Source organism: Puntigrus tetrazona, chromosome 2, assembly GCF_018831695.1.
Source record: "Puntigrus tetrazona isolate hp1 chromosome 2, ASM1883169v1, whole genome shotgun sequence".
Classification (NCBI taxonomy): domain Eukaryota; kingdom Metazoa; phylum Chordata; class Actinopteri; order Cypriniformes; family Cyprinidae; genus Puntigrus; species Puntigrus tetrazona.
The window spans coordinates 8,586,358-8,612,573 of NC_056700.1; the positions used below are offsets into that span (position 1 = coordinate 8,586,358).

Below are 26,216 nucleotides of genomic sequence, written 5' to 3' on the forward strand. Positions count from 1 at the left end.
TGACTCTGTTTGTTCAGTGGTTCTTCGAGGTGATGGGCTGGATAGTGAATAATGGAGCCTAACACACCTAGAGCAAAGCCATAAATAACACATCTGATAACAGCATACAAACATTTGGATGCACCTGTCTTGTACGACTGAAGTCTATGGAAACACATGTCCGGTGTGACTAATTTTACACATCCCGGGCCGAGCCCACCGTTGTCGTCGTTTTAAAATAGCTTACCCAAATATGAATTTTGCTTTAAGTTTACTCACTCTCGTGTCATTAATGCTATCACGTTAAATATTTTTACATTGTTTTTAGTTGCATTGTAATTCAAACTGTGGGCAAAGTAGTTACATACAAGGTGAATATGCACCCCCCGTCGCCCTTTTCTAAACCTAGTTGTACTATTACATTCATTTGAGTAAAATTCACTTCTTATTAACTAGGATAATAGACACGGCCTTCAGATGATCGTCTGTGTCTGAAAACTTCAGATCGCAGAGTGCCGTATCAGTGTCAATATGTAATCTTCTGTCAGCCTTTATATTGCAGCAATTAAAGCATTTGGTAAAGGACGTAAATCATCTCACCTCCTGGTTGATGACCTGCTTTGAGCCAAAGAGGAAAAGCAAGACAAAGAAAGAGAATGAGACATTGTTACACACGACTGACACCAAACAAAGCATATTTTTACGCTCATTGTGATCATTTCATTTTTTTGAATCTATAAAAAGACATTGGTAGAGACTGGTATGCAGCGGTGTTTTTACGAACGCATGTGACAGCACATGATTCGAGGCGTTTGCTCACCGTGTCGCTTGAAGATAAGGAGGCTTATAAACACAAATCCAATGAAGAAAAAAGCGGCAAGGACCGGAGCTATCACCCTTAACACACCGTGCTCTGAAACACATTTCGTTTTAGTATTCGTAAAATGTTAACAGCTGATACCCACAAAAGTGCTACGTAAAATTAAAAAATATAGAGTGCTTTGTATGGAAACAATAAGTGGGATTTTCATAGTCTTCACCTTCTTGATTTTGGTTGTCGTTCATCTGTTTAATGAATGCCTCACATTCTTCCTTCAGGTGAATTTTCTCTAGACTCGCATGCTCCACTTTAAAAGTCCACAGTTTCTCCAGATCCTGCGCCTCTGGCATCAACGCTGTCCACGAATCGCTGTCTGAATCTAAAGACAGATAATCTGTGCCATTGAGCTGAAACCTGTCAGACAGCTGCAGGACTTGATATCCTCGCAGTCTGCATTCCCTCAAACGCATGTATGTCCCATAACCTGAAAAACAAAGACGGATTTAGTGTCACAGAGAGGCTGATACGTTATTACCGTAATTCAGATATTATTCCTCAATCCAATAAATAGCACCGCTTGCTGGATCTCTAAAGAACAGCATCCAGTGTTTACGTTTTACGTTTTATTATCACTTACCTATGCATTTTCGTTTCATTTTATATATAAAGACGCTTAAATATAACTACTAAAAATAGGTTTGATTCAGGTGCGTTACACTCTTATAAATTTCGCGATACGTGTTAGCTGTATCTTGAAATATTTCTCAAATATGCGTTTAGTCGCATTTTCCAACTGTGCAGATTGTGCTAAACTATAACGAGAGACGGACAAAGTAGCTTTACTTAGTCTAATAACGCGATGACAAATCAGAGGCGGTCAAACGAGTCATCGCTAAAACACCGATGCTTGTTTCACTCTTACTGAATAACTTTTTCTGGCGAATTATGCAATCAACAAGTGCACGTGTGCGGACAGCTAAAATGTTTTGGACAATACAAATGTTCTTTGCTCTGTGTGTACAACGAACGCGTTACGATTAGTGACCTAAATTTTAGTTTTTGTATTAAATACAAAGCAATTCGCACTAAAAATGACACGCAGACGGGGTTCATGCAGTTAATGAGCTCAACAAGATGTGAATGATTATAACGCAGCACCGTACAATATAGAAATTATTATTCGTGTTTTGAAAAATCCAAACGGCTCAATAATCTCACTTTGAATGGGCACGACGCCTTTGGTTATCTTTTATATATATAATCAGCACCGTTAATTTTTTTTACTGTTCCTTATCTACCGCTAAACTTCATAAATTGTTGCATTAAGATATTATTTACTTGCTGTTTCACGATGATTCTCCGCCATCATCCTCAGGACTTCATCCTTAATGGATCTGACAACAGGTTGCTCGTCGAGCTGTCCCTTTAAATGTTCATCACGGACAAGGACCCTCTCCACCACCGTCCCGTCCACCAAAACACTGCGCTCGAATTGAACGCAGACGTCTAACGACGACGACAACGCACACGCGCGACAGTTTAAACAACACATAATAACAGAAAATACGAGCGATAGTCAGTTTCTGGTTTAAGAAAGATAACAGGATAAAAGACTTACCCTCGGAAGAGCCCGGCATAAATGTACGAGAAAAGCGAAGGTTACGAAGAGGAGCATTTCTGCGCGATGTGGAGCGAAGGCGGCGATGGGTACGGTTTGTTTTGAATCGATGTATTTCTTTCGGTTTCTATTTGTCGCATTATCATTCACGCCTCGCGGCTTTTATAAACGAAACAAGACGACTGGAGCGGGCAAAATATCCCGAGCTGGCGCAAAACCGTCGCGCGCAGCGAGCAGGTTAAACATGTAGTAGACGGTAAGAGCTCTTGCGTGTCATTGGCTGTTACCAGGAGAAACTGAGGAGGGAGACCGTCACACCAGGGAGAAAGAGTCTTTAACGTATAAACACTGACCCGAAGTTGACATTTAGCAGCTATAAAAACAAAAATATTCAATAGAAACTGCACCGGGGACACTTTTTAGGCTCCTTCCCTATCCTTAAGACTATCAAAACCACATTTGAAACAGAAAAGTGTTTGGAAACCAAATAATTAGCTTCATTGTATGTGACTGAGATGCTGGCCGTTTAATGTCACAAACTGGGATTTTGTGAACAGTGTGTTAAAACGGGCTACAATGCACCGTACATCTATATCATTTAACGGCACATGTCTTGTGAAGATAATAAAGTTATCATTTGAGAGAAAATCCCTGTAATAGGCTTATTTCTTTTGCTTTTGTTTAGATTTTGGGCTGTGCTTTCTCAAAAACCCCAGTAAAAATAAAAAAATAAAAACCCAGCCCATAAAAGCCTTTGGCAGTGCTGGAAAAACATGACAAAAACAGGATCAGGCATCGCAAAACAAAAAGCAAAAGAAGAGAGCAGACGATGGCATTCAATGCTATCCTCTTGGAGACCAAAGCAAAAGCTTCGGTGAAAATGAATGTGAAATCACTCACATTATCAGCAGGAAACAAAGCATGCTATTTTAAAACAAACAACTCCTGGGTGCAAAATTAGCTGGACGGCAACCATACGTTTTCCGACACTGGTAATAACTGATCTGAGCATTATGATTGTAATTTTAAATGAAGACATTTCTCACTTTATAGTCAGAAAACAGAGAGGGAGAGTGAGGGACAAAAACATAACCATATATGGCAAAAGGCAAACTCAGGACAGGAAGTTATGATACTTAAAATAAGAAAATGAAGAGAAGAGGATTTAAAAACTTTCACATTAAATACTGCTAAACAATGTAAGAACATTTTGACACTGCATGACAGACGTCATGAGAAAAAATGTAAGTTTGACAAGCATGTTCCGGATTATTCACTAAATGAATAAATAAATTCATCTTCAAATTTTCCTTTGCTCCGACCTGAATACTATCTCAAAACGGTCATGCGTTTGTAATGGGGATTTTTTTACAGTCCCGTTCAGGACAGTGGAAGTCTATAGCACGCGCTCTTTGGACATTTGCTATTAGTTTTTCATGGTGCGTGTTTACATTTAGTTTACATTAAGGATTTGAAAATGAAGAATGGTTCGTCCCGAGAAGGCACGAGAAGCGCTGCAATGCAAACTCGACGACATTTAGAAAGAGCCCTAAGTGAAAAAGTGACTTAGCAGGGCATATTTTAGTTAATGGTTTAAGAGTAAGCGCCTTAATAGCTGAACGGTTGTAAAAGATTAGAAGATGGCGAGGATCTGAGATGCTGGCGTTGAGATCACGCACCAAAACAAAGCAAAAACCTACGACAATAAACGCTTATCTCGTTTTATGCTAAAATGTAGCTCCTGGTTTTTCATGTTTCAGTGAAAAGATATATAGTAAAATATTGCACGTGATACTGAATAGGATAAATATAGGCTACTATTTGGTTATTTTACGTCTCTTTGTTGCTGAATGTATAGCTCAACAAGAACACAACTGCTTTACTAATGTCTGTAAATTAGTAATTACTACCACATTTTCTGGCAAACACAAAACTCGTGATTAAAAAATAATTATCTGCTTTGTAGATCTGTATTGAAAAGGCAAGGTTAAAGGACATTTCAAAGATGTTTAAGTAAAATACATGTTTTGCCATACCTGTTTTTCTGTTTATACAGCTATTACACCATCAGAAGCTAAACTAACCGGACACCGGGTTAACAGGTTATAGAGAAGAACAAAGTAAAATCCATCGAGGAGTTTGCAGGGTATTTTCTCAACTAAGGGAGAGTCGGATGCTTGCAACACTTTTTTGCGTTTCACAGTTTTTGCATTAGTAAACCAGAATTTTAACACAATAAAGCCACATGTGTCGGCTACTCACCCACATCACTGTAACGTGCATATACGATTATGTACATATTATACATGTTATGCTTAAATTGACAAAGTCAAATGTTGCAACAACAGGAGACCACTGCAACGGTCCACAGGGACAGCTCTAACAGTTCTAATATTTGTGCATAGACGCGGTCTTTAATAAGTTAAATCGGCTGTATAAAACAAAGAATAATACATAAGAAAAAACATCAAGAAGTTACAACGTTGTCTTGGTTGATTATTACAATACATTTGAAGTGCAAAATATTAACGTAATCCGAATCTAAATTTAATGATAGTCTACTTCTGTTAACGTCTATGCAAAGGTTACTGAGCTAAGGCCAGTTGCATGGACATAATCACTAACTTAAGACTGTCTTAAGAACTAGTCCGACCAACTAGCAGTGTATCAATGTTATGGTAAGGGACAGCATGTTTGCAACAACATGTTGCAGCTGTCCTTGACAGCTGTGATAAAACTTGGTATAATAGCTTGGCACAATATCTTTGACACGTGCTATGCTTATTAGAAGCTAAGAAAACACCGATATAAATCAGGTTTTAACAATACTTTACGCACACAATCTGATCATTAAAAGTACTTTTTTTATACCGTGAAAGTAATTTTTTTGTAAAAGGAATGGTCACGCGGGCATCCCGCTTCTCCCCTACAGACCACGCAGTATTTGGTAAGGCAGTGGGCTCTGAGGATTAGTTTTTACTTTTTTGCAGCCATAACTTAAACATTGCACAAGCACATAATGAGAAAACTGAAAATGAATGAAAACTGCAAAAATGACCCTAGCCTGTAGTAAAGACATCTTAAATAACGTCATCTCTGCATAAATAATGACATGAGCGATTTCATATTCGTAACGTGTCATGTCGTGATTATGAAGGTATAATTAAAATAATACATGACAAACAGACCCTGTGATCTGGGCTAAATTTAGAGGATACTGCAGTGATGGAATCGCCTCTGATCAGAAAAATATTGTTTTTTAAAACCAATTTGGCAACATTCAGGTTTTCTTGAAGAAATGGAGGAGTTCAACCAATTTAATTGGACAGCTCCAGCAGGGTACACAACCCTTTCACCCTCCCGTTTAAGAAATTCTTCTTTTTTGCGTTACATAAGTCTTCTGTGTTTACTGAGGTCTTGCTTCTAATTAACAGCACTGTCTGATTACAGCTGAACGCAGAAAGCTGAAGACAATTGCGATAGCATTCAATTTTGCTCTCTCTTCTCTAAAACACAGATCAAGTTTTACAAGAAAATACTATTTCAGTCTTTCTACTTCAAATCTGTTAAAACGTATTGATCAGAGGCTATAGCCTAAACCCGTTTGTGTTGAAGTCGGCGGTCGAATTTAATCTTCACAGAATCTTAGAATGAGTGTCATATGTGTTTCATGACCATGAAAGCATTTATTTGGTGCCAAAATGAGAAACTAAACACATTTTGTAGGCTAATTAATCACCAAGTGGCATTTAAATAACCATTGTTGTAAACGTTAGCATATCAGTTTAGTTTTTTCATGCACATACATAACTGCCACCTGAAATCCTCAGCGCCCACAGACACCAAGCTGCTCAATAAAAAAGCGTAATCAATTTGCAGCAATTTCAGGGTCGCATAGTTTACGCATGCGCAAAAGCGTTCCCTCCCCCCACAACATAACGTGCTGCTGTCGGTCCGGGGTTTTTTTTGGAGCAGTTTGGCATCAGGAGCGTTGCGGTGCGTTTGGAGACGGCGAAGGCCAGAGGTTCTTTGCTCTTCATCAGGGCATCAGCCCACCGAGATCAGCCTCATCGGACCAGGTCGCATCACACCTCGTTTCAAGCATGTCTAAAAAAAGCGAAAAACCAGCGGAGGGCAAAGAGCCCGAGAGCAGCTGGAAAGATGTGATCTACAACCCAAGAACTGGAGAATTCTTCGGTCGGACCGCGAGGAATTGGGGTGAGTTGACACGAACCCCCCGCGAACGGCATCCTTCACATTTTGAAAATGTGCAGCTCACAGAAATAACCACGTACGGCGGGTTTTGTTGCAAGAAACGGTTCGGCCACAGGCATTTAAAGCACGAGGACCCCCTTAGGGTCATGAATGAAGACCGAAAATGACGAAAGCGATCGTTATCTTAGACATTCCGATATCTTGATGTCATCAAGTCATTCCCTGATGACATCAGTGGCAATTTGTCTGTGTTTTGAATGATCTACAGCGACAAATATGTTGCTCGGTGCTCAGCATGTCCAGGTTTTAGCGGATCTCCTGTAAAATTGCGGGGAAGAAATCAGAATCGATATGGGGATGTAACGGAAAATGCAAGCGACTGCAGTTAATGTCATATTTTGGGGTGTCGTTTTTAAGGATTTAAAACGCAGCGAAAGGACTACGTCCGTGTTGCGCGTGTGCTGATTCGGTATAGCGTGAGTTTTTTCGGTGTGGCGTGAAAATTCACCGTGGCGCGAAAAAGGCTCCTCTGTTGACGCTAATAAACATCAATGGACAAAAATATTTTGGTCTATTGGGTTTTCAATCTATGTGCATCTGTTTATTTATCTAAGCAATGCTCTTTTTAACGTTAGCCTTTCTACCGAAAGCGCCGATTCCGTAACGTTATCCCTAAAAACTACAATATTATCAGAAACTCTATCTGCTTGATGCTTAACGTGAAAAAAGGCCAGCGTTATTATTAACCTTCTCGTGTCCTCGTTGACCTAAGGCCCATTATGCCTAGTTGATTCATCGGACTGTCTTGGCTAGTAAAACCAGTCTAAATGATTAAAGGCCTGCAGAATTAATAGTTTTCACGCAGTCAAAATAACGACCCCGATTTTTCTTGGGAACCCATTTATTCTTGTTCGCTTTGAAGAAAGACCTGAATGGCAACGTCAGAGCGGTCGGTAACATCAAAGTGACGTCGCTGAGCGCCATGACGTCGTCTGGCCTGTGGGGAATCTGAATGGGTTCCGTTTTCGCGCCTCACTAAACCTTCTGTTCAAGTGACAGATTTGATTATTTTCCGAGCGACGGTGATCAACTGCTCAATGGAAAACGGCATTTTACGACAGGTGAACGTGCGATTGAACGAATGAGTTGATAATGAATGAACTAACGAGCCAACATTATTTCCACACTTTATTTGGCGTATTTTGACAGCACCTTTCGGCCCCCTATCGGTTAAAAGGAGCATGCGTCTTGCGGCGATGACATTGTTTTGGTTGTGCTTCGGCTCAGCTCTTCTGCGCAAGATGGATGTGGTTTGGGGCACCGGTGTGCACACGCAAGTCGCACAAATAACGGGTTCTTTATGTTCTTACAAACGGTGACTCCTTGGAGGTTTGTCCTTGTAAATAACGCGTTCAGAGTCACGGTACTCGCATTATATCTCTGACCATACACGCGCCACAGTTGCCGGAGCTACTTTTCTTTGCGAAAGAATACTACGTCGACTGACGCAAGTATGCAGTTTCCCGCGAAATCCGTCCCGATGGATTAAAATATAAATCTTTATTATAGGTTATTATGAGTACATTTGGGTAACCTTTGACATTAGTATTATTATTAAAAGCCGCATAGTGAAGTTTTAATTGAATAATAATGATAAAAACCGATTGGGCAATCAGACTGAAACTGGATAAGACTATAACGCACACTCAGATTAAAATGAGCTCTATGTGAGATCCCAGCAAAATGTTGTGCTTTGGTTGGAACGATTTAAAGATTATGCTTCACTTAGTGGGGCCTAATTATTTCAGTTATGCCTAGCAACAAATGATTTTCAATGGTACTGTGTTGCAGGTCTCATCCTCCTCTTTTACTTGGTCTTCTATGGCTTCTTGACCGCCATGTTCGTCTTCACTATGTGGGCGATGCTTCAGACGCTGAATGACGATGCACCAAAATATCGAGATCGTGTTGCATCCCCAGGTGTGTTTTTCAGTTTTTGCAAACACAGTGGCTATTTACCGCTGTACACAATTCTCTGCTACAATTTATTTTTAAAAAATTACAACTAACATTGTGTTTCGCAGGGTTGGCTATCAGGCCGAACTCTTTGAATATAGTTTTTAACAGATCAGAACCTCTCGAATACGGCCAGTATGTCCAGCATCTAGAATCGTTTCTGCATCGTAAGTGCACTTTGTCTCACTAAATAATTTCTCGTTGCATAGTATATATTTATAGTTCCCCTATTTTCCGTTTCCAGAGTATAATGACTCGGAGCAAGCCAAAAATGACTTGTGTATGGCGGGTCAGTACTCTGAGCAGGATGAGGAACCTCAGAAGAAGGTGTGCCAGTTCAGGAGGAGTTTACTCCAGCGTTGCTCAGGGATAGAAGACACCACTTTTGGGTATGCTAAAGGAGAGCCGTGTGTTATTGTCAAGATGAATAGGGTGAGTAACCTTACATTGTTGTACAGAAGTTTGGTGTAAGACAGATAGTTCCTTGTAATAATAGTTCACAGTCAATAGTTATGCACTAAATGTTTGGGTATTCATATTGGCTTATTGGCTGCCTGAGGGTGAATCGGGCTGATATTGTGTTATTCTTAAACCCTTAGATCATCGGTCTTAAGCCAGCTGGAGATCCATACATCAACTGCACATCAAAGGTAACAAAAGCAGACCTGTTTAATAGGGGCGCTAAATAAAGAAGACTTACATTTTTGATATTAAGATACAGTAGATGTAGTATAAGATCCTAAATAATGTACACATTTGTATTTGTGGTGTTTATTTGTGGTTTAAAGCTGCAATTTGTAAGAGAAATTTAGAAAATGGAACTAAAACGACGATAAAGGACCACGCTAAGTATTCGCCAACAATTACTTCGTCTTCTACCTTACCGTTTTCCGTTATGGTTATTGTTTTGGCTATATTGTAGGAATTATTGGCCAAATAATTAAAACGGCAAACGGTGCTGGTTTGTAGTTGCCAGTGTTTCTGCAACTTTCTTACGGATTTCAGCTTTAAGGTTCGATTTTACATGTTGTTGTGTTTCCTGCTTGGATTTCTAAATGTTTCGTCCATCCTCTCTCAAGGGTGTTTTTTTTTTTTTTCTCCCTCCTCCTGTTTTTTCTTTATCTCTCATGTCTCAATTGCATGCTGCCAGTCGAACTCCTTTGTAAAGTGATGGGTAAGATCACTGCATATCCGGTCTCTCTCATTCTCCCGCTCTCTCGTTTGCCACTAGCGTGAGTGAGCATGTCTCTTGTAGCGCTTCCCTTCGGTTTTTCCGCAAGCCGCAACATACACATATTTTGCACAGTCTTGTCAGAATTAGGGATGCACCCTGATACATTTAATCTAATCAAACCTCAGAAATATAAACCAATAAAAACTAAAATCAGTCATTTCAAATGCTACACATAAATTCATTTTGCGATTTCGTAAAGGTACATTAAATTATTAGCGTTTTATTGAATAACGTTGAGCGTTAGATGACAGTTTAAAAAAAGTAGAGGAGCAGAATTATAAGTATTGGTATTAATATTAGCTGATACGGTACTGATATCTCCTGCATCCCTAATCGGAATCAGTTGTCTATTACCACAACGGCTACCATCTGAATATTTTCTTAATGAGCCACTACTTTTGATCAAGAAATACGGCTAATGAGCAAATACTAATTCATTCAGCATGGCAAAGCAGCAGCATGACTTCTAGCGCTTGTTTTCTCAAAGCAGCAGTCTGCTTTGTCCGTCCTCTGCTGGGATACATTACGCTCTGCATCCAAATGTATTTTTACGCTGCAGCTACTGTATATGTCACGGATGATTTATTTTATTGTTAGAACTACATCAAACAGCATCATTCACTCTCACCCAGCGACAGCCTGCTGCCTTCAGTTGTCTGACGGTATTTTCTTCTTTCTCTTCAGAGTGGGAAACCTCTCCAGATGCAGTATTTTCCCCAGGAGGGGACTATTGATAGGATGTACTTTCCTTACTATGGGAAAAAAACACATGTGAGTATAGAGCTCGGAACATCCATGAATGGGTCGCACTGAAATGAGAATTTGCTAAAAATGTACTCACCCTCAGGCCACCCCAAGATGCAGATGATTTATTTTTTTAAGGGAAATTTTAACATTACATTACTTGCTCACTGGTAGATCTTCTGCAGTGAATGGGTGCCGTCACAATAAAAGTCCAAAGAGCTGATAAAAACATCACAACGATCCACAGGGCAAAGTCCGTAAATTAACGTTTTGTGAAGCTATATTTCTCCAAATCTGTTCCATTCAAGAAACAAAATCATCTACATCTTGGATTGCTGATTCTTTAAAGCAGTATCTAAAGCGGTTATGAATTACAGCGAGGCACGTGAGAGAGAGAGTAAACACGACTCAGAAATGCATAAGCAGATAAATAATGGAAAAGATGAAAAGCGAGTTAGAGAAAAGGTTGAGATACCATGAAGCAGTCTTATTATGAGTCTGGTCCCAAAAAAACAAAGATATTAGCTTGGTGATTAAATAAGCAACAGCCGTCAGTTAGTTTACAAAATTCTGAATCCCGAGACAAAACAATTAATACATGAACCACAAAAGATTGAAATTATTTTGGAGAATTTTTACAAATGAATGTATTTTCAACCCAGCTGTAAATATAGAAAAGATGAAAAAAAAATCGGGAAGCCCTAGATCTACCACAGTTGGCACAACACTAAATCATTTTTGTCATAACAGTAATCCCAAAAGAGGATAAACACAGAGAACTTTGTGATTCATATAGACCAATGTCTCAATTCTGTAACTTTTTTAACCCAGCTGAACTGATGACGATCAGACTGGTTTTATCAATAGTGTAGTTACAAGTTAACAAACTGTCTGATAACAAATTTGCCTACAATTACGAAACTCTAAAACACGAACTGCAAAAACAACACGAAAAGCTGTTTTGCCAGTAATTAAGTCGAACTTGTAATAAACCCAAAAATTCTTTTAAAGTCTTCTAAACGGCGTAAAGTAAAAACGGCATTATACTAAACAGAACGACAATACGGCATTGGGTCTTTGTATAGTGAAGTAAAGTTCTTCTGTCTCTGCTCGTCTACAGGAGAGCTACGTTCAGCCTCTGGTTGCTGTAAAGCTGTTGCTCAAGAAGGAAGACTACAACGCTGATCTGATTTTAGAGTGCAAGGTAGAGGGCTCCAACCTCAAGAACAACGACGAGCGTGACAAGTTTCTCGGTCGCGTCACCTTCCGGGTCCTGGTGACCGAATAGAGCAGCTGCTGGTGCGGACGCTAAAGGGAAACTTGCACTACTCTTCTCCCCGTTGTCCTCTCCCCCTTTTAAACCCCCGCCGTACGTCCTGCGGCTCCTCAGCAGGTCTCAAGGACCTCATTTAACTCTCCACAGACAGGCATGACCGATTGATTTCTGTTAATGAATCCCACTCGCCATGTTTTCACAGGATCCCTGTTTAGTCTTCCGTCTAGCACCGCCTCCTGCTGAAGACGCGAGCGTCTCCGAACATTTAATTGTATTTTAACCCTGGGCCCTCGCGTTCCCTAGATGTTTGGAATTCTTTAACGTCATTACTTCGTACCCTTAAAGGGATTTTGTTTACATTGTGATTGATGAGACGGGTTAGTCGCTATCTTAATCCTTAGTTGGTGTTTTTGTGTTTGTGTTGCTCTGTGTGGATATATTTAATGATCGTATTGTCATATTGATATAAGATTTATGGTTAAAAAAAGAAAAGAAAAAAAAAGTGGCATTATTTGACACGTTTTTGAAATATGAAATACGTAAAGAGCCAAATTTGTAACCTAAATGATTCTCGCAACCTCTGCGTGGATCCTCGTTCATGCAGAAGCCTTAAGAGCCATTTAACATCTTGGTACAAATGCTATTTTGACAAATAAAGAGAAAACAAGCAAGTGGTGGTTGTAGATTTGTCTGTAATATCCCGAACGTACCACACGGCGGCGATAGGATATAATGTTATCTAGCAGCAACTTTTTTTTTTATACTAGGAACTTAAAAATGATAACGGCTGTGCTAAGTAGCATTTTTTTTGTATTTACAACTCTCTTTCTATACTGAATCATGTTTTCGGTGCCACGTGTCGTATTCGTTTACCTGTTACATGTCACAGTGCTCAACCAAACGTAGCGCTGTCCGTTCCTGCCAACAGCTATCAATAAATCAGCAGTTTGCGTCAGCTGATTAGTTGACCACATTTAGTTACAGACACGGGAATCTGCTTCGGTCTGTACATAGACGGTCTTTCGCGCTGGACAGTGTTTCAGGTAATCGATGCAGTCATCTATCACAATCATTTTTGAAAGAGCATTATTATTATTATTACTACTGCTTAATTTATCAAAGTTAGTTTATTCTATTGACAGTCCCTGTTTTCAACCATAATAAAAAACTGATCTGGTTTGTATGTTCTAAGGTTTATACAGGGGAAAAAACTGCCAAGTAATTTCCAGATGATATAATTATTTGCTTTGGTCTGTGACAATATAAATGATAATATAAAAATTAGTGCTGTCAAACGATTAATTGCATCCAAAATAAAAGTTTTTTGTTTACTCAATATATGTGTGTGTACTGTGTAGATTTATTATTTATATATAAAGACACAGTATAGCAATATTGAAATATATTTGTAAATATATGAAAATATTTATATTCATATAATCTTTCAATATATATATTCAATATATGCATTTTACATATTTTTATTAAATATATACATAATAAGCACAGTAAACATTTAAACAAAGACTTTTTGACAGCACTAGCACTAATAAATATATATATATATATATATATATATATATATATATATATATATATATATAGGCCAGTTATTCAATTTGGAAAACAACATGTTTTTTGTTTTTGTTTACAAACCATTAATAAAATATATAGCTGTTATTTCAGGAAATATTCAACTTTATTGTCATATTTTATGGTCTTTGGTTTTAAAAGTGTGAGAACTCCCGCTGACAAACACCAAAATCAAAACTCCCAACCAGTTTTGATAACGCACAGCAATTGTTTTTACCTCTAGATGTGAAAGGACACTCTCACTAACACTGCTTCTTACACGCATAATCTTATTTTCCCGCATTAGTGGATATTGGTTCACATAAGGAGGAGTGGGATCTTTTTGGCTTAACTGGGTCTTTAGCTTTACCGTCTGAAGACCTTTCTGACTTACTACTACTCCATCAAAAATCAATCATAAGCAGACCGACACATTAAAAGTATTGTGCACACCATCTCTATATATACATTGCCCAGTAAAGCTCAGAAGTGATGTAAAAGGCTTTGCATGCAGGAAACAGATTCATTCATGTATGCTGAACTAGACTGGTATTTTTATTCTATCAGTGGGTATCATAAATTGGTACGTCTGGTGAGAGGAACGCGTCTTTGTTCAGCAAATCAGACTGGAGGTTACAAGGATTAGAGGTTGATTTAAGTACGCGAGTATAAGCCAGATTATCGCCTTACAAGATAAGTGTGGTGTTCTGAATTCAGCCCAGAACTTTTCAGGCAGTCTGCGATTTGACTCCTTAATCTGGGGAATATTTTTAGGTTTTGACTCTTTGACTCTGTAAACTCAACAACATGTGGTTGCATTTTTAAACTTAAGAATCAATTGTCTTCAAACCAGAAATAAGTGAACTCTTAAGTTCCTCACATTTGCCGATTTGAAAACCGAATTAGCACCAAGCACCTGCGTTTTGGGAGAGGAAAAAGCTAAGAAAAAAATTGTAAAAGAAACATTTTATTGACCCATTTTGAATCCACGCCCCTGTTGAATTTCTAAAATCTCTACTTAGAATCACTCTCAAACCTTACATACGATTAAATTCGTTATTACTTACCTCACAACCAGTAAAAACCTCAAGACACGGAACAGATCATTCATTTGCAGACAGGTAGTCACAAAAAACACTTTTGCTCTTGTTCAGCATCATAGAAGCAACACCAAGACAGAAAGAGGGCAGAACCTCCACCTTGGTTACAACTGGTGAGGATTTAGCAGACGAATCGGTGCCAAAGCCCTCTATTTGTGCTCTTGAGGACTGACCTCTTTCAGCTGAACTTTCCTATTACTTTCACTCTGTTATGATGGGATATGATAACAAAACACAAATGGAATAACCTTTAAATGCTAAGGAATCAAGCTCTGATTTCAGAGCTAATAATATAAGCTGATTTATTAAGTCATATTTATATGTACATATTTATACACACAAGAGGCAGAATCAGAAAAGCCCTGCTATCAAAGATCACAAGCATGGAGGTCATGAGTTAACAATTTGTGCGAGACTTTCTACAAAAGAGGTCATTCGAGCTCTGTTGAGCAATGACACACTTCATTCAAATGCACTTTGTTAGCATGTAGATGTTTACCTGTTTCACAAACAGGCCCACATGGAATCTGTGCAAACTGGAACGTCCACCATTTCTGCATCCTTTGCAATTACTTTGTTATATATTTTCACAACTTTCACCCTGTGATGGATTAGCCATCTCTCTGGAGTCTTTCCTCTCTTTTCTACTGCTGAGGCATGCTCAAGCAACCCTACACTCTCAGAAAAAAAGGTACAAAAGTTGTCACTGGGGCGGTACCTTTTTCTGTACCTATTAGGTTTAAATATGTAGACTTTAAATACTAATATGTACCATTAAGGTACCAAAATAAAACCCTTTAGATACAAACATGACCCTTTTGAAAAGGTATCGCCCCAGTGACAGCTTTTGTACCTTTTTTTCTGAGAGTGTATGTAGGACAAACGGTTTAGAAAATCGACTGGTGGATACAGTAACTTTGGCTCATGTAATTTTACTTTCAGCTACCTGTAAACTTGTAGAACATTCCACAGAATTCCGAATTCAAAAAACGAAACGAAATTTGCTGATTCCGTCTGGGCCTGACATTCGGTAGCTTCTTAAAGTCTTACAAAGAGTATGTGTAGATGCCAATTGTGTACTAGTACACCAAGAACTAATCCACAAATAAACTGTGATTTGGCAAGGCAGGAGATGTTTGAAACGCAGGCCGCTGCTTCTTGGGAATGACTTCACCTTGCATATCCACGCATCTCTGCCTTCTGATCACAAACTGCTGCCGATTACATTGAGTCGCTATTGTTATATCACAATCTTTAGGTGGCCTGTAGTCCTCTAAACTTCTAGCATCTTCTCAATAGGGAATAGTACTTTTAATTGCACCCCCTGTTGGATAGGAGGTTGACTACTTCACAAGACATAAAGGAACTGCAGAGAAGAACTTCCCTGACTGGTCCAAAGTTCAGTCCACCACATCATGGATGGTTTAGAGTGTTTTTCAGACCATGTGGCTGTGCAACTGTGTCCTTCTATGCTACAATGGACTAACATCCCATCTCTTTCCAGTCATGGGCCACTCTTCTTCGACAAAGAGCACAGTTTCATTCATGTTAGTGGTGCCACTGAAAGCATTTGCTGGTGAATTCTGGGCTGGGTGGCTGGATTGGTCCTCTCACAGAAGCGTGCAAGTGCCTGATTTCTTATCATCATCTAAACCACCGGATGATTCTTTCCGGTTGGGGTCGCTGAGCTCGTCAAAGAGTCCAGTGTCAATCATCTCCTTTTGCCAGGCAAAGCACACAGCACCTGTGCTAAACTCCTTGAAGAACTTTTCATCCTTTGCGTCAAACTCAATACCCTTGATTTCAGAGAACTCAGCAATGTCACCTGTATCCTTTGCATAGACAACATTGGGTTTGGGCACCCAGGGTGGATCGATAAGGCCGGCCTCCAAACGAGCAAAGTTGATGGACTTGAACCACTCGTGCTTCCTGGGATCATCATTCCTTTGGAAACAGGAAAAATACAGTTTACTGGAATACCAGTGAAGAACATTGTGGTAAAGGATTTCAAACAGGTTAGGGTCCACACATCCTGCATTAACACCTCAGATCACACTGAAGGATCAGGAGGTTAAGAGGGATAGAAGGACTTACTTGCAGCCAAGACGTTCATCAATCTTCTTCTTGAGGAACTGCTTGATGATGTCTATGGTGGGGGCGTCAAAATTCTTGTGCTCAAACTTAGGTTCCTCGTTAATGATACGCCTCTGTACCTCTTCCTTCTCCACCTTCTCCTTTTTGGCTTCAGGACCTTTGAATGGGGTGTATCCAGCTACCATTTCATAGATACTGCAGCCAAGGGCCCACCAATCCACTGATGTCCTGTATGGGGTTTCGGTGAGGATTTCTGGGGCCATATATGCACCCGTTCCAGCCTGCGAAAAGAGAGCCAAAGCATTTGAGGGACAAAAGTTCAGACTGAACTTTTTAATGTTATCAATTCTTGTGGGAAACTGGTTAGAAAAGATGCAATTCTGTCCCGTCGGGGTGTTAAGAGCATAGCTGTTTGTCAGAGGAATTTTTTTAAGATAACAGCACTGTGGTAGTAGAGCATTTTATGTAAGTATTACCCTATCTATTGCTTGTACCTCATTTCCTCTCTTTGCCAGAAAGAAGAAGCTTAATTGTAATCCTCTACTACCTGTCAGGAGTCATGTGCCGATCCACTGTGATGAACTGGACAGTCTGGTTATATAAAGACATCCATTCTTAGGCTCAAATGGGCACATGTGCTCCTTTGTATACAAAGATGCTTTCACCTGGAGTCATTCATTAATAACTATATATTACCTAACCTAAAAACAGAGCTCTTCGATTTACTTCGATGTACGGCTTTAAGACAGATCACTATGGGAGCTTAAAAATCCAATTAAGGCACAGTAATAGTTACAACAACACAATTGTTTTAAATAACTAAGATGTTCCAGACAAAAGCATTGTTTTTTATCTAAATGATCTATACTAATATAACACTAAGCGGGAAATTTGCTGGCAGTCCAAAAATAAAAATCTCTTTAAATTCAGAAAACAATTAACAAGATATAGTAATCGACAGGGTTAGGCTCGGTCAAGCTAAAAAATAGTGATTACATGGGAAAAGATGCACGGTCATTGTGCCAGACTAACATAATTAGATTACCTAAGTTAGAATGACCTAGACCTTCAGACCACTGAAGCTATAATTTGTGCATATAGTGTAGTTACATAAATCAAACTGCTGGGTCAGGTCTTTAAAGTTGTGAAATGTCAAGAAGATTAAGGCAACCATCAATAAAGAAAGGGAAATGACTGCAAAGAGCAGTGATAAACACATAGCCTTTAAACATATAAATTTCATGCGACAAATATAAAAAAAGCGCGTCCCTAGCCTTTGGCTGTCTGATCAGAGACAGATTTGTGTAATTCTATCTAAGAGGATCAGGAGTGTAAAGCCAACCAAACCCCCGGTGGTTCAGCTTGGGCTTCAACCTGCATTGAGGACTCAAGAAGGGCACTGGATAATAAGCTTAGGGTCACGGCATGAAAGTTTCTATTATGACATTTGACAATATATCAAAAATGAACAAGTTATGAGAGGCGGCACTGAATATGAAACCTCCTTTTGTCCACAGGTGTGAGCATTAGAAATGTGATATGAAAATATGAATACCACACAAAATAAAACAAAAAAGATAGAGCTGTGGAAAAACATGATAAAGGTAGTATACTCCTGTTATATGTGCAATGTATCTTTACAAATGTAACATGTCATTACAAATGTAGCTTCTAACACTTTAAACCATTTAGTTAGATAACCACTTTCTATAACACCTTCACATTCTGAGAATAAGTTAAAGGTTTGATTAACCTAATTTGTGTGATTGATTTGATTTTGTCGGTCAGATATTTGTCACCTGTCACATAACTCCTCGAACAAGCTTCCACTTTACTCCCACAAATCTCTACTATGACCAAAATAAATAAATAAATAAAATCACTTACCCCAAATTTCACAGACAATGCTTAAGCCCAGTTCTAGACTAAATGTAAATCTGAGCTTTTTTTAACTGTAAGAAACTGACCCTAAAACTATCAGTGCCTTTGTTTTGTCTCAGAATGCACATCCGCAGAGCTTTTTTCTAAGGCATGTTTCTAAAAATTACTTAAATGTCCTAACTGAACTATGGCCTAATCCTGTCTTAGGCTAAACCCTGTATATGAAATCGGGCCATGTGTTTCATCAATCATAATTTTATTAGTCCATTTCATCATGCGTCTCAGTTGTTAATGGTGTACTGTTCTTTTACTACCGGCAATGCTACACTGCATTAATAAACATAACAACAGCTATAGATTACATGCTATTTTGCATAACACTGACCTAGTTTATTACACCTCTTGGGTAAAGGTGAAGCATGTAGACACTCTGGATGAAGTAACTTAGCTTAGAGTATCAATGCAGACCAGATTATGATATGAATACTGATATAGTTTAATGAAGGGTCCTTCCAATCACAATTATCTGTGGCCTACCAATGCAAAAGCTTAAAGAGACAATAAGCCAAGGGTGCAGGTAAGGACACTGCAGCTAACTGAGCTTCTTCATGCAGTCTTTGTTTTAGCTACGCTCGGATTGATGAAGATCCCCAGGAATTATATAACAGGCACAGAATACCATGCTAACACGGCCATAATCCAGATTTACAGCGTAAAAGACGAACAATCTAAGGTCGCTAACAGTGTTACTGAAAATATCTAAAGTCCTTGGCTACACATAAAGTAAACAAAGATTTTAACTAAACCAGTGATCTCAAACTCTGTTCTGGGGACCACTTAGCTCAAGTGATCTGTGAGCTAAGAAATGACATAACTACAGTTGCAAAAATTATTGTTTTTTCACAGCTATGCATGACAAAAGATATGTGTATGTGCAGTTTTTCCAACTTAGCTAGCAAAGAGCCCATTTAGTTTCATTAGATAAAACTAGTAGTATAGATTATTTTCTTTCTTCATTTTAAAACTAGCCCTAATCTAGTTGGAATAACATTTATAGTATAAAATCCCCCCAAAATGAGTGTTAGGTAGTCTGACATTCTGATATTACAGTTGTTCATCTCTATTAATAGTTTGAGACTCTCCATGCTAGTTATTAAACCAAGGTTTAACTCTTTATTTTAGGGTCTCTTAACTAGTTGCTTTTTAGCATGCACGTTACTAGAATATAGCTATTTGTTAGTAGTAATTAAGCACATATTAATGCTTTACTGTACATGACTTCATTCTACATCTAACCTAACCCTACCCAATATATAAAATTAACAACTACCTTACTAACTATTAATAAGAATAAAATTAGCATTTTTTTGAGAGAAAAGTCTAAGTTAATAATGAATAAAATGCTACCCACAAAGGCATACTCAGTTGTCGATCACAGTATAGATGCGTTTTACTCACCTTCTGGGTGATTGTCTTTCCAACAGCGATCTCCACAGCGAGACCGAGATCTGAAAGTCGGCACTGGCCTTGGCTATCTAAGAGCACGTTTTCTGGCTTCATGTCACGGTACACAATGTCCATGGCATGCAGGTGGAGGATCCCGGTTGAAATCTGAGCTGTATAATAAATGATCCGCTCCATCTCGATACCCTTCTCACCAATGTTATAGATATGATACTTGAGGTCACCTCCATTCATCAAGCTCATGACCAGACAGAGATGGGTCTTGGTGTCGTAAGCATAGGCCAGGCTGACAATGAACAGGCTGTTGACTTTCTCCAAGATCTTCTTTTCTAGCAGGGCCATTTTCTCGCCATGTTTCTTTTTGAGGCGCTTCTTGCAGAGCTTCTTGCAGGCATACATCTGGCCGGTGTTCTTAACCTGCACTGCGCACACCTGGAAGTGTATATGATTCACAAGTTTGAGAAACTGCACCATGATATGTACTCAGAATTTATAGCACCTTTTAAAATGTATGCTAATTGAACCTACCTCTCCAAATCCGCCCTTTCCAAGTGTCCTGAATTCATAAAAGTACTTATCACTGATTGGCTGTTTCTCGTACTCTTTCCACTGCAAAAACTTGTCAAATAATTCGCTTGTCTGGTAATCTGTAAACGGCTTGCCTTTTAGGAACTCTTTGGTGGCCTCCTTCACCTGTCCCATCACCTCCTCGAAATCTTTGTCAGTAACCGCTTTGCACTTGGTCGCTACATCTCCAGTCAGGAAAGTGAGGGAACTCTTGGAGCCATCTTTGCAGAACTTATTGATGATGTTCGTACGGGCCTTGTCTTTGGCGGCGGCCTCTGACAGTTCCCAGTCGTTTAGATCATCCATAAATTCTGCAGCGATCTTGAATTCTGGCGCTGCTTGATCCAGATACTGGCGAAACAACTTCTTTCCAATAGGCTGCTTATCGCAGAGGGAATCAAAGTCCTTGTCCAGACTCGAGCGGAGTGCGGCACATTGCTCTGGCTTGGGTAAAGAGAGACTTCGGCGACGTTTCTTCATTTCCTTGTCATCGCCCCCTTGGGCTTTTAGGTAGGCCGTGTTGGCCACCAAGTTATCGAGTCCCCCCATGTCACACATTTTGGCGGCTGCGTCTGGTTAGTCGCCTCCGAGAAATGGAAAGCTCCGAAAGCTCTGCGTTATTAGGCTAGAAGATGCTACTGCCAGTGCTTTTGTGTGCGACTCGCTACGAAGCCAAGGCGCGAATGAGCCACTAAGACACATGCACCTGCAGACCAAGACACACTGACAACCCAGTAATTACTCATTTAGAATTAAATACCTGCAAGGGATTTTCGCTTAAGTATATTTGTGTGGTCTATACTCAGCTACTATTCAAGGAAAGGAACTTATAAGAGGGTTCTCCCACTAAGAAGCTTTAGGGCTGACTATATTTAGGCAGATGCAGAGCGCTAGTAAACGGATGGCCATCGGGCTCTGTTGTCTAAACATAAATGGTGATACGATGAGAGGAGCAAAAATGTGAGAGCTAACAGCTCAGCATGGAGTGTACAAAATGCTGAGGCTAGCAGGATGCACTAAAACTTTCTCCTGTTGTTTATAGGCCATTGGCTAATGTGCTATTGCCACACCAAATACCAAAGAAAGGGACGATCTATTGACACAATCAGTTATATGGTTTTAAATCATTTAACTTGCTGATTTAAAATATTAGCAGTTGCCTATTTTTAATTTAGCATTGTTAACGTAGTCACATACACCTTTTTAACTTTTAAAACAATTGATTCAGAGGGATCTTTAAGAATCTAAAAGTGTGTCAATATGTTCCTGCCACATGCTTTCTGTGTTCACACATGGATTCATTCTAATCTATCACATAAGCATATGCATATGCTCACTGGTCTGGCAAAATTGTAAGCAGTTGAGGTTTTAATCCTACTTTAAAGAGAAAGGCAGTATTTTCTTTATTGATGGGCATGTCATATGGCATTTATGCAGGAATAAAGCTGATAAATATTCAACACAATATAAATACATTTTATGACGTGATTTACTTTGAATGCAAGTAATGATCTTGTGTCACAAATTCTGCCGAAATGTGATATTATTATGACATCATCAAATATGAACCATTATTTGTCCTGCTCGTGATTTTTATTGAAGTCTACAGTGGTCTTGCTAGGAAAGTTAAAGTTGCACTCTGCTGCACTGGCCTCATTTCTGCAGTGTGCCAGTCTCTCAGACCTGCTTTAATGAGCATTACCTTTCACATTAATTCCTTCTTTGTACTTTGTGATGAAATACTGAGATCGCCTACATTAGCCTGGGTGACCGTTCAAAGTGGTTTCATTTCACAAACAGTCCATCACATCATATCTCACGCCATTTGTTACTTTTAAATAGGTCAGTTTGTCGAGAAAATGAAATGCCGAGATAAAACAATATATAAGTATACACAAAGATATATATTACGTAAAAACGAAAGGCAAATTAATCGTGGATCAAGATGAACCACACTTGGTTACAGTTATGCTTTATTGGTTGTCATTTTGTATGCTGTAGTGTTCAGAGGTCATGTAGCCTAGTAACAGAAATTACACAATTCTCCTACTATTTGGGCGCGATCTCTGTATCTAAAGTGGTGCGCATCAGTATAAGCTAATTCAGTCCGCTAAAGCTAAGCTAATATGAGTTAATCCATACCAAAAGTGTCTTATGTTTCTAAAACAGAGTGAGAGGAGGGGGTCTCATTCACGTCCACAGCAATGAGACGTTAAAGCTGCTCAATCAAACTTTCTAGGTCATGTTGAAACCCCAGCCAACTATATGTGGTTATTATGAGTTTAGAAGATGTATCGGTGGCTGAAAATGCTTTAAAATCAGTGTGGGGAAAATAAAATGGATTATGGCTGTTATGGTACAGTCTGGAAGTTTCTCATTGTATTAGTGTTTGTGTGAAAACCATAGGAATGAAAATGCATGCTGCAAAAGCAGAACCGGATGTTAAGGAGCAGGTACATTTCTTGAACTAATTGTCATATATCTGGATATATATAGTGATATATATGTATCCAGACATATATATAGTAAGTGTATATATACTTTTTTTGCACATATTCACTTTTCTCTCTAGATCTGACACAGCTAGGTAGTCATTTCTGTCCTTCATGGCAGTAGGATCGCCTTGTCTCACCTGGAGATCACCTCCTCTTACGAGAGAGGATTAAAGAGGTGGTGGAGGGAGAGAACAGACTAACAATCCCCCATCTGCTTTTAACCCAGAGACACAAGTACTGAGCAGATCAGCGGGTCACTCGCACAAATCGCAAAATACACCAAGAACGGGTTTTTGTTCAACATTTAATATAAATACACGCTGATGTCGCCTAATATGCCAGATATGACAATGTTTATTTTCAAAATATAAAATACAGCATAGGCCTAGTACGTTTGATATTAATAAAACAATAGTTTACTGCATTACCGTGTCTGCTACCAAGATTATAATAAAAAAGGACATCTGTAAATTTGTTCAGAGATATATAACACACTTTTACAGACAAGCACAGTAAACAAACAGTAAATCCAGTCAATGCTTAGGTTTAGTGTAAGTGTGACAGGCCATAGTACAAGTTAAACATCAGCTTAAGGACACAGTATGTAAAAATCTGTATTTATTACAAAAATGTTTTAGATCAAGAGTAAATAGGTCTAGTATTTATATTTCATAGTGAAGCTAAAAAAGGGGATTGTTGTTGATCGGTTACAGTCAGAGCTTCACAGCTAGCTCTCATGCTAATCGTCAACAACAGGTCCTGCGGTTCTAGTGTAGTGTGTTTCATCTCATCAAGTCACACTGCCCTCTAGTGGATGATTTATTAACTAGTAAGAATCATTCAAGTTGTGGAAAGAACTTTGATCGAGAAACGCATGAAAATAAACATCTTACTTTCAGATGGACAGGAGCAACACGGCACTGAATGTCTCTCAGCAGTGATCAATTAACCTTTCAGCATTGATCATATATATATATATATATATATATATATATATATATATATATATATATATATGTGTGTGTGTGTGTGTGTGTGTTGTGCAAACAGGTAGACAAATGCAATAAATCTGGTATACATTCAGACAATATTTAACAAATCTGTAAAATCTATGGTGGAAAACTGGCAGATGTGGTTGCCGGAATAATACAGTTAAAAAAATTAAAGTAACAAAGTTTTTTTTTTATTTTACGGTTTGAAGTAGCTTTTAAATATGAAGAAAATATATAGAAGGTGCTCAGTGTAATTCACACAAACACTAAACACCATCATAAACTGAAATATGCAATAAATATTAATTTAACAATATTAGATGGTGACATAGACCCCTGATAAACATAACTGATAAAAACAACTAAGAAGAAACATCGTGATTTTAAAGAAAAACATCAAATTCAAGCAAAATGTTAACATATATATATGTGTGTGTGTGTGTGTGTGTAGAAATAAGGTACAAGAGGCTGTGCTGTATCGTGAATAAATCACGGCTGAAGAATTTTCAAAATTAATCAACCATGAACTACAGCGCTTGCCTAAATAAACTAATTTGCTGCTTATTAATAGTTAGTAAGGTAGTTTTTAAGTTCAGGTACTGGGTATGAAAAGAGATGTAGAGTATGGTGATGCAGAATATGTGCTTTATAATTCTAATAAACAGCCAAAAAATGTTAATAGTTGGTATGCTAATAAGCAACTAGTTAATAGAGAATTGGTCCTACTCTAAAGTGTTTTAATGTATTTTTCATTCTAATTCATTATATTCATACACTGACTTCCCATCAGCTATCATGTTTCCCAGGTGAACCTCATTTGAGCCAAGAAATGCTAATGCAGTTCTATTGTCAGCTACAAAGCTTAGTCCAATGCACCTGGTGTTAAATATGAAGGGAGGCTTGGCGAGGAATAGACACATATATACATGTAAAAAAACCCCGAAAACAATCCAAGGGCAAGATACAATCCGAAACTGTCCTAAATAAATACTAGTGGATTTTGATGTGAAAGGACAACAGAGGATGGACTTTTTCCAATGGTGGAAGTGGTATTATGAATTATGGAATATGCATAAAAATGTTCTAATAAATCTCACATCACAATGCCTGTGTGAGTTATTATGGCCACATTGTTCATCATTCTACAAAATGTTGTTAATGGCAAAGCTTTTAGGTTATAATCTCATTTGCTAGAACTGGAATACAGCTAGAGACAACTGATCTGTGACTGAATGTGTTGTTTACATTCAATGACAAAGCAAGCGAGACAATGGAAAAGTCAAAGCACGTATTAATATACACAAAGGAATATAAGTCCGCCTTGGATGCTGCTGTTATTTACATAAAAAAAAACAGCTGTCTGAAAAGTCAATGCACGTATTAATATACACAGAACTGAATCGAGAGGATTACAGCCGCAAACGAATGTAAGTCCGCCTTTTACATTAAAAACAACAACAAAAAACAGCTTATTATAGTGATGTCTTTCCATGCTATGCAGAGTATTAAACAACATAAACTGGGATAAACAACAGAAGAAATAAACACATAAATAGGTAATTACAAAATAGTTAAATAATATGATATCACTTAAATCCATTATGCATATTACAGAATACAATATAAAACATCATAACATCAAAACAGTAACACTTATATATATTACAACAGACATTTTATTTAGAGTTTTTCAAGTACATTTGTTTATTATGAACTATCGAGTTGTATATGCTGACGGGTAACCTTTTTCTGTAAGAGGTGGGTTTAGGAGTTGAACAGGTGCGGCCACACGTATGAATTGCAGATAGAAAAACACGTGCGAATTACTGTGAAATCGGTATAAAAAGTCTACACATCGCATTTAAATGCACGTCATGACAGACATACGTCAGACGCAATACGACACTGCCATTATTTACCTTCAATAGGTAAGGTCGTAGGTCGTAGTAGGGTGCTCGCTGAAATTCAGTTAAGTACGCTTTCGCTCACTAACAGAAACTAGCTGGTTACATTTTAATGACTACCAGTTACACTCTGCATGTGCTACTGACATACCTTTTTTTTGGCACCAAAATAACCTTAAAGCGTTAGTCAAAAATACATTTAGATTCAGTGTGTAACAAAGACACAGATAGTTTCATGCAAAAGC

The 26,216-nt window shown here is 38.5% G+C and overlaps 3 protein-coding genes across 4 annotated transcripts in view; 1 reads left to right on the forward strand and 2 right to left on the reverse strand.

The window, feature by feature from the left end:
• The window catches only part of LOC122358258, a 3,680-nt gene extending 136 nt beyond the window's left edge, over nt 1-3,544 (reverse strand). The window contains exons 1-6 of one of the 2 annotated variants that reach the window (XM_043258065.1): nt 2,418-3,544; nt 2,138-2,305; nt 1,020-1,283; nt 800-892; nt 580-597; nt 1-67 (exon numbers count right to left, since the gene is read on the reverse strand). The exon at nt 1-67 is cut by the window's left edge and continues 136 nt beyond it. In XM_043258065.1, the coding sequence (XP_043114000.1) occupies nt 1-67; nt 580-597; nt 800-892; nt 1,020-1,283; nt 2,138-2,305; nt 2,418-2,436 (629 nt within the window). In that variant the 5' untranslated portion in view covers nt 2,437-3,544. Of the gene's footprint in view, nt 68-579; nt 598-799; nt 893-1,019; nt 1,284-2,137; nt 2,307-2,417 lie in introns of both variants that reach the window. The other variant, XM_043258058.1, reaches the window with a different exon arrangement.
• Nucleotides 3,545-3,883: 339 nt separating this feature from the next.
• atp1b3a (ATPase Na+/K+ transporting subunit beta 3a) lies at nt 3,884-13,238 on the forward strand. Its single transcript, XM_043258048.1, has 7 exons — nt 3,884-6,635; nt 8,484-8,612; nt 8,717-8,815; nt 8,893-9,080; nt 9,248-9,298; nt 10,567-10,653; nt 11,747-13,238. Exons 1-7 carry the CDS (start codon nt 6,323-6,325, stop codon nt 11,912-11,914), a joined length of 1,035 nt encoding a protein of 344 aa, XP_043113983.1. The 5' UTR covers nt 3,884-6,322; the 3' UTR covers nt 11,915-13,238.
• A 2,946-nt stretch (nt 13,239-16,184) lies between these two features.
• On the reverse strand, nt 16,185-21,138 carry grk7a (G protein-coupled receptor kinase 7a). Its single transcript, XM_043219707.1, has 4 exons — nt 20,542-21,138; nt 20,008-20,445; nt 16,669-16,949; nt 16,185-16,518 (listed from the first exon to the last, which is right to left on the reverse strand). Exons 1-4 carry the CDS (start codon nt 21,136-21,138, stop codon nt 16,185-16,187), a joined length of 1,650 nt encoding a protein of 549 aa, XP_043075642.1.
• Between the last annotated feature and the right edge of the window lie 5,078 nt (nt 21,139-26,216).